At 42.6% G+C, this 18,382-nt stretch overlaps 2 protein-coding genes across 5 annotated transcripts in view; one reads left to right on the forward strand and one right to left on the reverse strand.

The window, feature by feature from the left end:
* The window catches only part of THADA (THADA armadillo repeat containing), a 162,944-nt gene extending 160,346 nt beyond the window's left edge, over nt 1-2,598 (reverse strand). The window contains exons 1-2 of the mRNA XM_054062233.1: nt 2,568-2,598; nt 140-235 (exon numbers count right to left, since the gene is read on the reverse strand). Coding sequence (XP_053918208.1) covers nt 140-215 — 76 coding nt within the window. The 5' untranslated portion in view covers nt 216-235; nt 2,568-2,598. The remainder of the gene's footprint in view (nt 1-139; nt 236-2,567) is intronic.
* A 7,888-nt stretch (nt 2,599-10,486) lies between these two features.
* PLEKHH2 (pleckstrin homology, MyTH4 and FERM domain containing H2) overlaps nt 10,487-18,382 on the forward strand; it is a 59,742-nt gene continuing 51,846 nt past the window's right edge. For all 4 annotated transcript variants that reach the window (XM_054063222.1, XM_054063219.1, XM_054063220.1 and 1 more), the window contains exons 1-2: nt 10,487-10,623; nt 15,525-15,654. In XM_054063222.1, the coding sequence (XP_053919197.1) occupies nt 15,532-15,654 (123 nt within the window). In that variant the 5' untranslated portion in view covers nt 10,487-10,623; nt 15,525-15,531. The remainder of the gene's footprint in view (nt 10,624-15,524; nt 15,655-18,382) is intronic.

Raw genomic sequence — 18,382 nt, forward strand, 5'->3', positions numbered from 1 at the left:
CCAGCAGAAATAAAATGTAACAAGAAAAAAACCTCAAACACATTAATTTCACTACCTACTCAAACACATTCTACTAGCAGAAAAACAAATTACAGAACATTAGTTTGGAAAAAAACCACGTCACAACCACGTCACTTACTCTGAAGTTTCTCAAGCTGCTGATGATCCAGAAAGAATGCATCTACCTGAATTTCCTTCTTCTTCTTTAAAACCATCTTAGCTAATTAAGGAATACCTGCTCAAAAATAAATATAATAAAAAAAATCCACAAACAGGTCACATTGCTTGAAAAGTATAATTACAAACACTTTATATGGTAACAATCTTCTCGCTGTCCTGAAACAATGTTTCCTGGATTAGCTATGCTTTTTTTTTTTTTTTCAGGATAGTAGCTCATTCTATCAACTACAACTACTTCAAGCGTTTTGTCCAAAATTCATCCAGACTTTGTGGCACTAAATGGATATTACAGAAAACAGGATTTGCTGAATGAATGACAAATTGTCTCACCAGAACTTTTACTGCACTTGTTATGTAGTCTGTGTGGTGCCCCTGGATCACAGCTTGGAAATACCATGCAGAAGCATGGGGCTAACAGAAGGAAACTTCTACTCCTCTGTTCTACTGTTCAAAACTCATTCAACTTTTATTAATGCAAAGTTAGAACTGTGTAGCAAAGTAGTTTTGTTTCTTTAAATCACACCAATCAGTTCTGCATTTGATATAATGGATGTTAAAACTAGCAGGTTATTTTTCTCCTGTAAGGTAACGGCAATTCAACGTGCACTCATCTAACATTTCACTCATCTATGCACTCGTTATCACAGAAGGGCTGAGGTTGGAAGGGACCTAAGGAGGTCATCTTGACCAACCCTCTGTTCAAGCAGGGACACCTACAGCCAGTTATACAGGACCACGGTCACGTGGCTTTTGAATATCTCCAAAGATGGAGGATTCACAGCCTCTCTGGGGAACCCGTGCCAGTGCTCAAGCTCTCTCGCACCACACTTGTGCTTCCTGATGTTCAGGCCACAAAAACAATCAAAGGCCTGAAACACCTCCCCTATGATGAGAGGCTGAGTTAAGGTTGTTCAGCTTGGAGAAGACTCCAAGGAGACTTTATTGCGGCCATCAATACTTAAAGGAGGGCTGATAATAAAAATGAGGGAAAGAGGAGAAGTTTAGACTAGATATTAGGAAGAAATTTTTCACACTGTGAGTGGCGAAACACTGGAACAGGTTGCCCAGAGAGGTGGCAAATGTCCCCTCACTGGAAACATTCAAGGTCAGGCTGGATGGGGCTCTGAGCAACCTGATGTCCCTGCTAACTGCAGGAGGGCGTTGGACTAGATGTAAAAGTCCCTTCCAAACCAAACCATTCCATGATACAGAGGGACCCTCCTGGGTTTCAAACTGTGCTTACAGCCTCCTGTCCTGGCACTTGTCACCCCTGAAAAGATCCTGGATCCACCTTCTTCGCACCCTCCCTTCACATATTTATACACACTGATAAGCTCCCCCAAACCATTATGTAGTCCAGCTAATAAGGGATCATAGAATCATAGAATGGGTTTGGTTGGAAAAGAACCCAAAGATCATCCAGCTTCAACCTCACAACTTCTGCTGGGGAGAGGGAAATTTCCTACCAGACTACGCTATTCATCCAACCTGGCCTTGAACACCTCCACGGATGGGGCATCCACAACTTCCCTGGGCAACCTACGCCAGTGCCTTACCACCCTCAGAGTCAAAAATTTCTTCCTAATGTCTAATCTAAATCTTCCCCTCTCCAATTTAAAGCCATCGCCCCTAGCCTTATCACTACATGCCTTTGTAAACAGCCCCCTCCAGCTTTCCTGTAGCCCCTTCAGGTACTGGAAGGTCGTTATAAGGTCTCCTTGAAGCCTTCTCTTCTCCAGGCTGAACCACCCCAACCCTCTCAGGCTATCTTCATACGGAAGGTGCTCCAGCCCTCTGATCATCTTTGTAGCCCTCCTCCGGACTCGTTCAAACAGCTCCATATCCTTCTTACATCGAGGACTCCAGAGCTGGACACAATACTCCAGATGAGGTCTCACAAGAGAGGAATAGAGGGGCAGAATCACTTCCCTCGCCCTGCTGGCTACGCTGCTTTTGATGCAGCCCAGGAGATGGTTGGCCTTCCCGGCTGCGAGCGCACATTGCCGGCTCATGTCGAGCTTCTCACCCACCAGCATCAACCAGGCCCTTCTCTGCAGGGCTGCTCTCCATCACATCACGCCTATCCTGTACTGACACCGCGGATTGCCCCAACCCCGGCGCAGGACCTTGCACTGGGCCTTGGTGAACCTCGCTAGGCTCACACAGGAAGCACAAGCCCTTTTATTTCCTCCCAAAACACCCATGAACGCAGGCTCTTTCCCCAGGCAGCGGCACCGCACGGGGAACCAACCCGTGGCGAACGCTTCTCGCTCCCCCGGGAGCCACACGCCTCGGAGGCGACAGCAGAGAGGGAGGGAAATGCAATGCCGGCAGAAGAACGCCGAGGAGACCCTGCCCTCCCGCACCGCCGCTCCCCTTCATCTCACCCGCAGCCGCCGCTTCCCTCCGCACCGCCTCCCCGCACCACGTGCCCCCGGGACCGCCCCGGGACCGCCTCCCGGCGCCTCCGTGATCCAGGGAAGGACCCGTAGCTGCATCCCATTTTCGTGGCAGCGGCCGCTTGGCGGTCCCGGAGCAGCGTCCTCGGGGGCTGCGGGGAGCCGGGCGGGCGTGGGGGTGGTTTGTCTTAGCGAAAAGATAATGCAGCGAGAGAGACGCTGGCGCTTGTGAGGCACGGCCAGCCTGCCTTATTTTAAAGGGTACTCTTACTCTGGGGAAAAATTGATAGTTACAGAATGGTAGAATGTCCTGACTTGGAAGAGGCTCACAACGATCATAGAGTCCAACTTCTATCCCTGTACAGGACAACCCCACCACCCACGCCATGTGTCTGAGCTCATTGTCCATGTGCTTCTTGAATACTGTCAGGCTCGGCACCGTCACTGCTTCCCTGGGGAGCCTGTTCCAGTGTTCCACCACCCTCTGAGTGAAGAACCTTTTCCTAATATCCAACCTAAACCTTCCCTGACACAGACACCTTCTTATTATTCCCTCGGGTCCACCAGAGAGAAAAGATCAGTGCCTGCTCCCCCGCCCCCCCCTTTCCTTTGTAAGGAAGCAGCAAACTGTGATGAGGTCTCCTCTGAGTCTTCTCTAGGCTGAACAGCTCAAATGACTTCAGCCACTCCTCAATTGGCTCCCCCTCTAAAACCTTCACAAGCTTTGTGGCCCTCCTCTGGACCCTCTCCAATAGCTTGATGTTCTTGATGCTGTGGTACCCAAAACTGCGCACAGTACTCAAAGTGGGAATGCACCAGTGCGGAGTAGAGTGGGACAATCATTTCCACAGCGCAGCTAACAATGCCATGTTTGATGCACCCCTGGACACAGTCCTGGTCACTTTGATGCATCTCGTGATGATGGTAACTTGTGTTTCTCTCTGAGCAATTGTACCACTTCCTCAGTTCCTCAGTTTCCTCCATAGTTGAAAGGGATGCATCTCTTTGAGAACCTTCCCTGTCATGGGCCTTTGCCATCCCCATCCAGAGCCATAGGCATTTTGGAAACAGAGGAAGCAAACCCCAGAAAAACATGCAGCATGAAACAAGCTCCTCTAGTCACAATTATTCTTTACCCCTTTCCCTTTTTCCCCCCAAGGAGTAGAAAGAAGTTTGAATAAACACTTTGCAACAATCCAATAAACTTAATTTGAAAAGCACCTTCTGTCCATTTGTTTCCTCTTAACCATATCTTGATCCTTTACAGCAGCACTTAATGTGTCCATGCCTCCACATTTTCTTAAACTCCAAGTTTTTTTCAGTTTGAGGAAGCATCATTGCCAAGGAGCTGTCAGGTAACACTCAAAGAAACCACGCTTTGTAGTGCAATGTAAAGCAAAGAGTCATCTCAAGAAATTAAACTGTAGCATGCAAGACCCACACACTCTAATTGCTCTGCTCCCCAAAAGCACCACGTTTCCAGTCTCCAAAATAACTTATTTACATCTAGCTCACATACCACCTCTGAGCAGCTCACCAAGCATGGATTATCAGGCTTCACTACCTTGAAAAGATAAGTCAGTCTGTTTTCATAATTTCTGTTCTGCTACTAAGGAGTAAGAGACACTTGAATTACTGCAGTCACGGCTCCACTGTGCTCAGCTGTGTGCCTAAAGGCAGAGATCTTGCAGAAACCAAAAAAAACAATCGCAGTGTTAGAAATTGCTAGGAGAGAATAAAAAACCAAACAAACAAAAAAACCAACAACAACAAAAAAAAACCAAACAAGAAAGCATCACTATGTTGCTGTATAAATACACCTGTGTCTTAAACTCTGTGTGCAGCATTCCTCCCTACCGAAAAAGAATACAGCTGGACTGCCAAAGGTGGTGAGGTATGTAGGGTAAGAAGCGTGGCCGAAAGTAAAGATGGGCTTCTCTGTGATGTTATAAAAGACGGTAGGAATCTTCATTCTCAAAGAGAAACTACTGAAACTGAATACGACAGAAATGTCTAAAACCATTTCTCACTGTCTCTACAAAAATTAAGGACAATCAAATGAAACAAGTAGGTGGCATGTCCAAAACAAAATTAATTCTTTAAACTGTGGAGCTCGTCATCCTAGGACATTTTGGATCTGAAAAAGTGTGTTTGTTCAAAAGCAGCTGGACTAAATAATGGTGGAAAAAAAAACCCAGCCATCCAGCAAGAGTTTCAAAACAAAAAATCCTGGCTTACAAAGACCCTGAACTACAAAGTTAACTGGAAACTGGAACAGTATTCTGTGGAAATGACACTTTACTTTGTTGGGCACAGGCTACAGACGACAGTTGAGCGACTGGATACCCAGCTACTTGACCCCCCAGTCTGACTGGGTACAGCCATTTATACTGTGATGTCTGAGCATGTTTTTGCACTTCATCAGAAGTTTTTTCTAAATGCTGGATTTATGTTCACAGGCTTTATAGCTTTGGCAAATCAACATTCACCAGTGAAAATCCCTCTAAAAGGAAATAGTATAATCCACACGGTTGCAAACTTTAATGTTTAATTTGTATGCTCTAGTCTGCTTGAGCTATGCCTATAACCAGTAAGTAGAATAGTTTATATTTGAAGTTTATTTCAGAGGGAGATGATGAGTTTATAATCTGAAAATTCTCGGAATTATTTAGAGCAGTACAGACTTTTACCACTCCGTGGCGCCAAACAATTAAAAAGAGGTTGTGCTTTCCAAGGGAAGCCATGGACCTTCTCCTAAACCCTGTTTTTCTTATGTAGAAAAAGCCTTTACTGATAGCTGAAGTAAGCTAGATTCTTCCATTCAAAGCACAGATACTAGAGGCTATTTGATGCCGTTTTTCTGTTAGTGAGTGACAAGACATAGCCTTCAAAGATCAACACTTTAAGACACATCATACTAATAATGTGAAATGAACAGGTATGATCTTTCTCCCTCCCCCTCAAATAAAACCTTTAAAGCTGTTTTTTGTCCAGCAAGATCAAGTGATACTTTTAAATTAATTTTAACAGTATCTGAAGATGGCCTGTTTCTTTATAGCACAGTTTTGTAATTGCCTGTAATTGCACAGTTTTGTAATTAGTATAAACAGTATCGTGGGATCATTTTTTTTCTATCACAAGTCTCAAATATACACTTCATCCTTTCAAAGAATGCACATAAAAATGAACTTACAGATGTTATTGTCTAATCTAAGGTTTTGCAGTCACAAGATGTAGTCTGGAATGTATTTTCCAATTGTAGATAAACATATCAGTCTAAAATACCTAAACTTAAATGGCTGCAATATTTACCTACATGAGAGAGAAATGGAAAAAGCTATTTGCCATGATGGGGGTAAGGTTTTGCATGTCAGAGTCATGTTCCATGTACTCAGGAAATCCTCGTGAACACCCAAATTTTAAATTCTATTCCAGGTTTGAAAATAGCTTGATCATATCTGAAATGAAGCTAGTGGCATTCATGGGCTTCCATGCGATGTTTTGCAAGACAGTGTTTGTATTACTTCAAAACAAATGACATTATTGTTTAACAAGACAACTAGAAACTTAGATGTTACTTGCTTGTACTATAGTAAATTATGGACTGTAAATACCCTACAACATGCTTATCTGCAGTCCATATTTAATTCTTTGGAAGAGGTAAATATTTCATGGTGTTTCACTTTGGTTTGCTTCCATAGTGAACCAGTTAACAGAGATGATCATTTCTAGGTGCATATACTCAGTCTTTCAGTTTGCTTCTACAACGTACTGTGTAGCACTGATATTTTTTTTCTGCACGTATTTGCAAAACTCTGCATAGGATTTATTATTGTCTGTAATGATCATCAGTGACAACAGCAAGGAGAAATATCTCTCTTCAAGAGAGTGTGCTTGTGTGTACGATAGATTTCTATGCTTGTGTCTTTGTCTTTTCCCCTTGCATTCTAATTACAAAACAAAGTTGTATTTTGTTCTATGCATCCCAGTTGTTCTACTGGTAATTTCATTCCCTTCAGTAATTGAACACAGAGTCTAACCATATCTGCATACTTTACAGATCAAGGCAGTTCAGAGAAAATCCTGAAGATCCCTATTCCTTCTCCAGAATATTTTCTTCATGCCTCTTTACCTATGACTACCATGCTACCATGGCTGCAGAGCATTTTTATTATCCGAGGCCAAAGAAAATGTCAATCCACAAAACAAACAGAAAGAAACACTCATTTAGTGAACAAGCTTCTCTCTCTCTCTTGCGGTCTGAGCATGTCATTCACGTAGCTGTCACTTTGCCCTCACTAGTGCACTCTGAATTCCAACGCTCTCTGCAGTCTTGGGTCTATCTACAGAGAATATGTCACTTAGGAAAGCACCAACAAATGAAGCAGGTTCAGTGAAGTTGTTTGGATACTTTAAGGTCACTGCAAGTGAGTGGAAAATTGGAGACTGTACTGAACTAAATAGGAAAAAATGAAATTGTGTGTATAACCAGATGGGGAATATTTGAGCTTTTAAGACTTTTTTTTTTTTTTGTGAGCAAACAAAAATTACACTTTCACTGACTCACAGATCATTGTGAAAGAGGAGTTTACACAAGGTGACTCCACACACCTACATTAGAAATAAACACCAGAAGGGTGAAGCGCAACTTGTTTATACGCCAGAAGAATCTGTAAAGCATTTTGCCTCTTTAAATGCTAATCGAAACAAAATACAATCTCCAAATCTCAGTCCAAATCAACGTGCGTATGAGGAAGATCCCTGTATGTGTCAGACAAGCTACACGCTAATTACTTTATTCCAAATACTTTTTAATACTTCAGGCAGTTTTTTAGAAGAGACTGAGGTGGCTGGTTACCACAGACATACTTCCGGCTGTTTGCAGCCGGAGGGGACAAGGAGCCCACCGCCAACATGACACACCAGCATGTGCACCTGCTGCTGCACCTCACTTGGGACGAAACTGCAAAGTGTGTGGTTACCTGTTGGAGATACCTGCGAGACCCATTCTTCCCATGAAATCCCCACCACTGCCCCGGTAACCGCACAGTTCCAGTTCTCCAGGTTTATATTTGATAAATAACCTTCTACAAGAGGTAACATTTAATTCATATTAGATCTCCAACATTGGAGCTGATGAACTTCAGGCAAGCAGATTCTTATTCCTAATGTAGAAACTCTTCCTCGTGTAGGAACTCATGCAAGGTCAGAGGAAAAATTCCTAGTTCACAAAGGGGGCAAAGACAGTTGTACCAAAAATGCTTGCAAATAAACTCTCCAAGACTCATTTTGGAGTTTTAGAAAGCAAGCATTCTTTATCAGGCCTGGGCAACATGAGGGAGCCATCTCCATCAATCACATGCAATGAGACAAGAGCTGGGTACAGAATATATTTCCCACTTACATGCATATGTATAAATTCTCCCAGAAATCTTATGCATATTCTATTACTCTTCAAGGACTAATTTTAATGTTATTTCGAACTTCACAACAGTAAAAACTCTTGCTAATTTGGAGCTGGCTCCAGCTCTCTGCTTGACATTGCATTTAAGATAGGAAAAGACTACAAACAGTGGTGATTACCACTGACATCTGTTCAGCACAGATCATACCTCACACAAGATGCTATCATTGCAACATTGTGCCCATTTCTAAAAAGACCACCCCTGGAACAACCAACCTGTCAGCCTCACCTCTGTGCCTGGGAAGATCATGGAACAGATCCTCCTAAAAGACATGCTAAAGCACATGGAGGACATGGAGGTGATTAATGGCAGCCAGCATGGCTTCACCAGGGGCAAATCCTGTATGACCAACTTAGGGCTTTCTATGATAAGGTGACCGCAGCAGTTGACACAGTGCAAACCAACGGATGTGATCTATCTGGACTTTTGTAAAGCCTCTGACATGGTTCCCCCACAACATCCTTCTCTCTAAACTGGAGAGATATGGATTTGATGGGTGGACGGTTCGGATGGTCGTATTCAGAGAGCAGTGGTCAATGGCTTGAAGTCCAGATGGAGATCCATGACAAGTGGTATTCCTCAGGGGTCCGTACTAGGACCAGTGCTGTTTAATATCTTCATCAATGATATTGACAGCGAGATCGAGTGCACCCTCAGCAAGTTTGCAGATGACACCAAGTTGAGTGGTAGAGTTGCCACACTAGCAGTACGGGATGTCATCCAGAGTGACCTGGACAGGCTGGACAAGTGGGCCTGTGAGAACCTCATGAGGTTCAACAAAGACAAGTGAAAGGTCCTACACCTGGGTCAGGGCAACCCCTGATTTCAATACAGGATGGGGGTGATGTGATTGAGAGCAGCCCTACAGAGAAGGACTAGAGGGTGCTGGTTGATGAGAAGCTCGACATGAGCCGGCAGTGTGCACTCACAGCCGAAGGTCAACTGCATCCTGGGCTGCATCAAAAGAAGCGCAGCCAGCAGGTCGAGGGAAGTGATTCTGCCCCTCTATTCCTCTCGTGAGACCTCATCTGGAATACTGTGTCCAATTCTGGAATCCTCAATGTAAGAAGGACACGGAAGAAGGATACGTAAGAAGGATACGTGTTTGAACGGGTCCAGAGGAGGGCTACAAAGATGATCAGAGGGCTGGAGCACCTCCCATACGAGAACTTCAATGATAGTTCACCTCCCATACGATGCTTCAATGATAGCATCTTGTGGGAGTTGGGGTTGTTCAGCCTGGAGAAGAGAAGGCTCAGAGGAGATTTTATAGCGACCTTCCAGTACCTGAAAGGGGGCCTGCAGGAAAGCTGGAGAGAGGCTATTCATAAAGGCTTGTGGGGATAGGACCAAGGGGAACAGGTATAAAATGGAGAGGGGCAGATTTAGCCTGGACATTAGGAAGAATTTCTTCACTATAAGGCTGGTGAGGCACTGGCGTATGTTGCCCAGGGAAGCTGTGGCTGCCCCATCCCTGGAGGTGTTCAAGGCCAGGTTGGATGGGGCCTTGGGCAGCCTGATTTAGTGGGATGTTCCTGCCCATGGCAGGGGGGTAGAACTAGAGGATCTTTAAGGTCCCTTCCAACCCAAACTATTCTATGATTCTATGATTCTATCTACAAAGAGTAAATAGTGTCTGGAAAGAACACTGAAAGAAAACATGTTGTCAGATACAGAAAACACTCTCAGCGGGACATTCAGTCCAACTTTCAAAATTACAATTACTTAGATGAAACTTTACTTTAGCTTAACTCCAGCACCTCGTCTTTCTTGCAGTGAGGGGCCCAGAACTGAACACAGTATTCGAGGTGTGGTCTCACCAGTGCCAAATACAGGGGCAGAATCACCTCCCTGGACCTGCTGATCACGCTGGTTCTGATAAAAGCCAAGATGTCATTGGCCTTCTTGGCCACCTGGGCAAACTGCTGGCTCATGTTCAGTCAGCTGTCAACCAACACCCCCAGGTCCGTCTCCTCCAGGCAGCTTTCTAGCCAGACTTCTACTAGTCTGTAGCACTACATAGGGTTGTTGTGCCCCAAGTGCAGGACCTGGCATTTGGCCTTGTTAAACCTCATGCCATTGGTCTCCTGCCATTGATCCAGCCTGTTCAGGTCCCTTTGCAGGGCCTCCCTACCTTCAAGCAGGTCAACACTTCCTCCCAGCTTAGTCTCGTCCGCAAACTTTCTAAGGGTGCCCTCAGTGCCCTCATCCAGGTCATTGATACTGACCAGGGCTGGACCCGGCGCTGAGCCCTGCGGGACACAAATTCAGACAACCCCTCACTTTTGGTAACAGTAACTGCTCTTGTATGGCCAGGCTGTCCCTCCCACGGGGGGAGCGGAGCGGATCCCATCCCGGTGCAGCCTCTCCCAGACGGGCACGCCGCGCTGCTCCCGTTTCCCTTCTCCCTCCCGCAGCACTCGGCGCCCCGGGAAGGGCCCCGAGCCTCTGTAGCCCCGCCCGGGCGCCCGGCCGGGGGCGGCCCCGCCGCTCAGTGGCCGCGGGGATGGTGGGGCGGGCGGGAGCCGCAGCGCCCGCAGCCCGGACGGCGCCCAGCGCGGCGAGCCTCGGCCGGCCAGGTTTGACCTCGCTTTCCTTGCCTTCCCTTCCTTTCCGTCCCCTCGGGCTCCCCACGGCTCTGCCCCGGGCTCGGAGCGGTGCTGCCCGGGCTGGGCTCCCCCCGCTCCCCTCGTGGAGGCACAGCCTGCCCATACAAGAGCGCTTACTGTTCCCAAAAGTGGGATATAGTCTGAATTAAGCTCAAGTACGGTTAGCTTTCGTCTAAATAATTGTATTTTTTGAAAGTTAGACAGAATGTCCGCTGGTAGTGTGTTTTCTTTCTCTGACAGCATGTTTTCTTTCAGTGTTTTTTCCCAGACACTGTATGTTCTTTTGAGATAGAATCATAGAATCATAAAATTAAGTTTCATTTAAGTAGCTGTAATTTTTGGAAGTTAGATGGAACATCCCGCTGATAGCATGTTTCCTACCAGTGTTTTTCCAGATGCTGTTCATTCTTTGGACGTGATAGCATCTTGTGTGAAGCATGACCTGTGCTGAACAGATGTCTTCTTCTATAATCACCTCTGCTTGGAGTCTTTTCCCATCTTAAATGCAAGGTCAAGCAGAGAGCTGGAGGCAGCTCCAAATTAGCAAGAGTTTTGACCGTTGTGAAGTTCATAATAACATTACAATTAGTCATTGGAGAATAATAGAATATGCATAAGATTTCTGGAAGAATTTATACATATTCATAGAATTATGAAATATATTCTGTACCCAGCTCTTGTGTTGGGTCACCAACACCTTGTCTTGGGCTGCAGCGCCCTTGGAGGAGGGGCGTCCAGCAGTACGGCAGTAGGTGGGTGAATTAGAAGTCCCTTTAGGTCCCTTGAGGTCCACGCTCCTCCAGTTGTCCAGTTGGCAGTGCCATTCTCAGTTGGCATTGCCATTCCTATATTCCCGCTGTGCCCCCCAAAAGGAGAAGATAAGAACACAAATTACAAACAAACAGGCAAAATTATTTTTTAAATAGCTTGCAGAATTTTACCCCATCCCTGGAAGCATTCAGGATCAGGTTGGATGGGGCTCTGAGAAACCTGATCCAGTTGAAGATGTCCCTGCCCATGGCAGGGGGGTTGGACTAGATGATCTTCATGGTCCCTTCCAATCCAAACCATTCTATGCTTTCACATGAAAAATAAACTTTCGTACCTAGTATCATGTCACACTTCAGCCTTTAAAATTGCTGTTATCAGGGAAAGGACACAAAACGAGTTTCTATGCTTTAATGCCATTTGCAACACGCATTCGACAGCATTCTGCAGATGAGTCATGGGTTGTGCCATGTCCCTGGGAAGCCGAGCAGGCAGTGGCTCAGTCATGGGCTGGGAGGGGGGAGCCTGACCCCTGAAATCAGGAGGGCTACCAAGGGTCTGCGCCTGGTGCTGGGTGCGGGAGCCTCGCCCAATGTATTACTTCACAGGAACAAACTCATCAATATCCAGGAAGCAGCAGAAAAGCCGTTTGTAAATCAGATTGTGAAGGAAGTTTTAAATAGTTTAGGCTACGGTTTGAGTACAGATTTATGCAAAATGAGTCAAAATGGAAAATAAAGTTACCAGTGTTTCGACATAAGTAAGGGCCCTGGCCAGCAACTAACCTGAGAATGACTTCCTTGATTCCCAAACAGGTCCACTTTGTGTCTCATCATTTCCTTTCTCCAGTCCAACCTTTATGGCTCCAAAAATATTTCGAAGTGCCAAGTTTGAGTGGAAAGGGTGGAAGAAGAAGGCCTGAAATTCAGGAGGTCCAAATGCATTTGTGCTGGTGAACATTTTAGGATGGTACAAATACCATGCAAACCCAGACCTGTTGAAACTGAAAGACTTACCGAGCTTTCTCAAGCAGAGAGAGGACTTAAAAACACATGGCCAGCATACAAAATGTTCAGTTAAACAGAGCATTTTGTTAATAACAGAGGAAAACACTGACAGTGTGATAAGAAATATGTAAATTTTTTTAATGTGTTTCAAAAAGCTAGAACGTCGTTCCCTCCTTCCCCCTGAAATGTATTTTGATAATCTCCAAGCAGACGGCAAAGAAAAGGAAATTATATCAATCCCTTTGGGGAGAAGGTGACATTCTGACTTCTTGAAGCCTGTGATGAGGTTTATAAACTTGAAAAATGAAAAAGTTGAATTTAATCTTTCCGGACTTGTCAAACTTGTCTCAATTAATTTTTGATGACATAATTAGAACTTACTGCTTTACTGTGCTCTTTTTTAGTTTATTTTTCAAAAGATTTTATGTTTAAAGACTCAGGAAAAACAGAGAGCTTTGCAGTGGGAACTGGAGCAGGAAGAAGGGGAGGAATCTGTGTAGGTTCGAGTGCTGATTCAGAGTACTCTATTAAGCCAAGAGAGATGAACTCATTTTTTTTTCCTCCCATGGGGAGTCAAACAAGAAACAGGAAGTCATTGATGCAAAGTAAGATCATTCACTCAGCAATTGTAAACAGTGTATTATGTGCCTGTAAATATTTCCAGAACCTATTGGTTTGTTGGAAAATATGAAGTAAATTATAATCTCTAACAAGCATCCCACAATAAAAAGAGTTGTTTTCAAAGTTTTTATCTGTAATGTTTATACAGTGAAATATTAATTTGCTTGGACATTGAGAAACTACTTGGCTGAATGCATTGTTCGCTGCCTGAAATCCATCTACTCAAATGTTTTGTCTGTTGAAAGACATTTTTAACTCCACCCTGTAATATTGCACCCTACAAAAAGCAAAAATTCTTTCACTACTTGATCTGTTAGCGTTTTCACTACCACAAACACTGAAATATCCTACAGTTAACCAGATGTTGGATGAGTTCATATCTGTCTTTAGTAGCTGTAATTAGTCAAAAAGGAAAAAACGTTATCAAAAATCCTAAATAGTCTAATGGGAAATTTTTATTTCTCGTTACTTAGGAGAGCAGAATCCAGAATCTAAGTCCAAATCAATCTGCATGTGAAATTTCTGCTTCCTCTGTAAAGAAGGAGAAGCTGCTGCTTGGAAGTGCCACCTTCCCTCTTTGAATGTAGGGACTCTGCACAAGAAGAGAGGAGTGAGGATTAGGGACGGAACAATGATGAGTGGACCTAGTTCCCTGACAGTCCAGGGAGTTTTCTGGCAAGCTTAGAAGGAGACAAATGATAAAAAGACACTGGTCACCTAGAGGGTTTGCAGTTGAAATACTTGTGTGCTTAAAGTTTAGAATTTGGGTGTCGTAGTATCTGCTCAGGAAACTATTTTAATAGCATGCTTGAATCCCAGCAATTCTGTCAGGATGCTTGAGTGGGAGATTCTTGAGAAGGGATAGTGGTAGCCTCAGGCTTAACAGCTTGAATCGTAGCCTGCAGGACCAAGAGGAAGACAGAGTCAAGAATGGAGCAGACGAAGTCACCTTCAGATGAATGACTGGGGTGAAAAACTGAAAAACCTTAGTCAGTTTTTCTTTCTTCATTTTCCTTCTCACTCAAGATACAAAATGAAAGAAACAAGGACATTAGGGTACCTGAAAGGAAAGAAAGTTTCGAGATAGAGTTTTTCACCTGTTTAGCTATGATGAACTCGAAAGTAATCTGAGACACGGAAAATTTAGAAGAGAACTAGAAAATACTCATCTGTTGCACGAAAGTTAAGGACTTTTGGAATACTACTCATTACTTCCATCTGTCTTGCAATGCTTTGAATCACAGAATCATAGAACCATAGAACCATAGAAGGTTTGGGTTGGAAGAGACCTTGAAGATCATCTAGTTCCACTCCAGTGCCATGGGCAGGGACACCTCCTACTACACCAGGGAGTGTGTAGTGGTCCCATCCCACCTGGCTTTGAACACCTCCAGGGATGGGGCATCCACAACTTTCCTGGGCAACGTGTTCCAGTGTCTCACCACCCACACCACCTTTTCCTTTTCCTTTTTTCCTCCTGGTGTCAGGAACAGTGGAAAAGATGAATCTATAGGTCCTTCCCTTCAGCGGGAGAAGTTCCCCCTCCTTGGAGGGAGTAACCATTCTTTAACTGAATGATTACATTCAGCCATCCACTTTTTTAAGCTTCCACCTTTATCAAGCTGTGTACAAATAGTTGGAATCCATCAAAGCCCAGTCCTTCTGCTTACACACTGATGATTTTCTTGGTGTCTCAGACTCAAACCATGATGACCCAGCTCTCATCCTCAATAATTTTTCCAGCAGGGCAGGGCATGTCCAAAAGGGCCCTGAGATTAATTTCCAGAAGGCATGAGCTGTTAAATGTAGATAAAAGCACAGCTTTGAAACCAAAACATTCATAAACCAGGATGTCCTGAGATCTGCAACAGCTAATGTAAAAGAATAATTTTTTCATGTGAAGGATCCATGAGGGACCATTTGCTCATCTGCCTTTACATTTGGAGCCATAGACGCCTTCTTTCATCTCATTAAGGATATTAAATTTTAAAGGCAATTTGATTAAGCATAAGAATTTTAAAATACTTTTCAAAAAGTCATCTGCCAAGCATTAAATTTGCATAAAACCAAATGTGCTACTAACTCACAGTTAGTTAGGCTGCTGTCAGGCATTTTCTTAGCCAAAGCTCAGTTCTGTACAATACTCTTCTATGTTAGAAAGTATATACAGTAACTGAAGATTAAAAAGCATGATGTCTGTGCTTATCAAGGAAAATATATCACAGCCCCAAAATAACTGAAGAAATTAAATTATGATAAACCTAAATGTTATAAAAGACAGATTTCAGAAATCTCCCAGTTATGTTAAGGGCCTTTGTAGACTAACATAGTAAGTTTTATGAAGCTATACATGTACAAAACTTGGGGGCATTCTTGACATTTATATAAAATAAGCCAGTATGTATATGAAAACAAAGCCAGACATTAAATACAAACTCAATGTGATGTGGCCATTTTCCCCCTTTCTTTTTCCAGCATAAATATGGCTGAACTTTCAGACCCAGAAGGTACTGTAAACTGGAAGGAAAGATGTTTAACTCTGGAGTCACAGTTGATGAAATTTCGTCTCCAGGCAAGCAAGATCAGAGAATTGTTAGCAGAAAAGGTAGGTCTCATGGTATGAATTTTAATGCAGTATGAATGAGTTCATTTGATGATGGGGGCTAACCGCATGTCATGGTTTGAGATTACAGGTACTGGGATTTTTTTGAAGAAGGAAAAACAAAGGCATTTTAAAATAGATATATGGAAAACAGGTTTGTTTTAATGCTGTGAAAGAATTTCACACACTAGTTTTGCCAGCAAAAAATGATCATTTTCAAATAAGAACACACTGGCTACTCTCTTGCAGAGAAAGATACGTATCCAGTAATCACTTTTACAACATTGAAGTTAATATTTAACTTTAACACATTTTCCTAAGAATTTAAGATCTGATTTAAGACAGAAGTCACTGGGCAGAAAATTCGGAAGTACTATTTTCCCCAGTGTTCCTTACTGAATCATATAGTTTATCAGACTTGGTTTTCCAATAATAAGACATCTCCAACTATGGTTTATCGTATTTGAAATATAACCCCCACAAACACTGTTGTATTTACCTGGCAACATTTTCACAGAATAAGACAATTAAAAAAGTACAAGGGCTCTAGAGAGTACAAAGGATTATAGAGAGTCCTTGGGACTCCGTTGTGACTAATATTGACTTAAGTGAATTTCTTGTTAAAAAGTTCTTCTATCAAAACCACTCTGTTCCTCCTAGACCTAAATCTTCCATCAACTGGTCCGCCTCAAAAAAAGAAAACTAAAATTCAGTGTTCCACCAGAATTGTATTGTTACAGTTAGTACTCCAAATCTGTCTGCTTTGGGGTGACTGAAAATATCGCTGTTAGAAAGCAGTGTAGTTGAAAACTCTGTTTTTTTTACCCAATCCTGCAAGTTTTCTGTACCACAAACTCTCACTGAACAGATATTGCAGAGTATTGGGTTTTGAAAGTGCAACCATCTGTACAAATGCTGGCCTTTGATATTTCATTTTAAAATTAAAAAAAAAAAAAAAAAAAGGAAAACTACCTGTGTCCTTCACTCCAGTTAGCGAAGCACACAGATGAACTAATAAATCATTGTCGTCAGTCTTGGAGGAGAACATCCATCAGAAAGTACAATAATCTCTGCTGTAACATTTATTGGATGTTTGCACATATGGGGTCATACATCTCTTCAGTCTCTATAACCCATTTGGATCACTACTGTTTGGGATGGAAGTCAAGTGTCTAGACATTGGACATGACTTTTTTAGGGACTTTCCAGCAGCTGTAACTACCATGTTTTATGCAGCTGCTGCTGATTATAGTTTTGGCAACCAAAAAGTTAAGATTCATGAAGAGCACTTCACAGAACTATCTGAGTTAAAAAAAAATTTTAGAAGTTTCAGTGCTTTCTGTTTGACTTTTCACTTTTTTCCTTTACAGTTTGCATTTAAAGGCTCTTCACTGCTAAAAGTATCCTCTTAAATTAATAGAAATGTATATTTAATTGTATAATTTCAGAAGTAAGCATTTACTTCTGAAAGAGAATAAGAGGTACAAAATCATGGATCTTCAGCACTGTGCCTGAAACAAAACATTCAAAAGAAAATTACTTATTCTTCTTCATCATTGAGAAACATGACTCCAATATAGATGAAAAAAATCTTAAGACCTTGTTGTTACTGCCCTCTTTTTTTTAGTTTCCCTGGCTTTTCTCAGAAAATGTAGAAAAAACAAAGTGTTTACAAGAAATAAAAATGGGAGAAATATTTTCTCTTGAAAACCATGAGTCCAACAACTATGCAGTTGGAATAATTTGATATATTACTCCCCAGAGCAGAGCATTAGCAGACTTCATGACAAATGATTCTTTTCCTCACTTTGTGACTTTGACTTTTTAATATTAATCTTTCATTCATAAACTGGAATTCAGTTGGGACATACGTCAAAGACTGGTCAGAGCTCAAAAAAATTAGGCAATATTCATCTATGACTGCAAATTTATCAGTCTTGCACAATTCAAAACCTGCAGTTTCCAAAATGGACACTAACATCCCAGCTGTATTCATTTGTATGTCGGTTTCATTTGTAACAATCCAGTGGTTATTTTTCGCATACTGTTATTTTTCACTTATTTTTATTTTTTAAATGTTACAAACAATTCTGAGTATTTGTAGAAGGAAAGATACACTCAGACTGGCTTGATATTGAACTGCATGGAGTGGTTACTCAAAAGTATATTTGGGAAATAGCAAAGAATAATGAAGACCTGATCAGCCTGTACTTGATGGGCATCCTGATTCTAATGGCAAGAGAGAATACAGGTGAAGTCAGCCTTTATAGGTACTTTCTGGATTTGTTATCTATTACAGAATGAAATAGTTTTGCAAAGCCCGTGCATTAATTCTCATTCTTACTTTGATTAACACAGGCCTTTATCTGTGGTTTTATTTTAAATCACCTCTGTGCTACAAAATGTGCTACAAAATGTGTACATTGAATAATACACATTATATTATAGAATATTCTACTTAGAACATAGAATGTTCTACTTCAAAATAGTGACAGAACTCACAGTAAGGTAGCGTGACAGACAGAAAACTCATGGGTATTAAACTACGTAATTGTTGTAGAAAATAGAGTGAGAGTGATATTGTGACAAAACAGGTGGTCTCTACAGGAAGATATGAGATATTAATTGGTGGTAATTCTCCAGTCTTCCTCCTCTGTGTGTATTTGAGAGGTGTTTCGTCAAGGCAGTGAATCAGGGAAGACAGTTTACATCCTATTACACCATGTATGTG

This window comes from Cuculus canorus, chromosome 3, assembly GCF_017976375.1.
Source record: "Cuculus canorus isolate bCucCan1 chromosome 3, bCucCan1.pri, whole genome shotgun sequence".
NCBI classification, from domain to species: domain Eukaryota; kingdom Metazoa; phylum Chordata; class Aves; order Cuculiformes; family Cuculidae; genus Cuculus; species Cuculus canorus.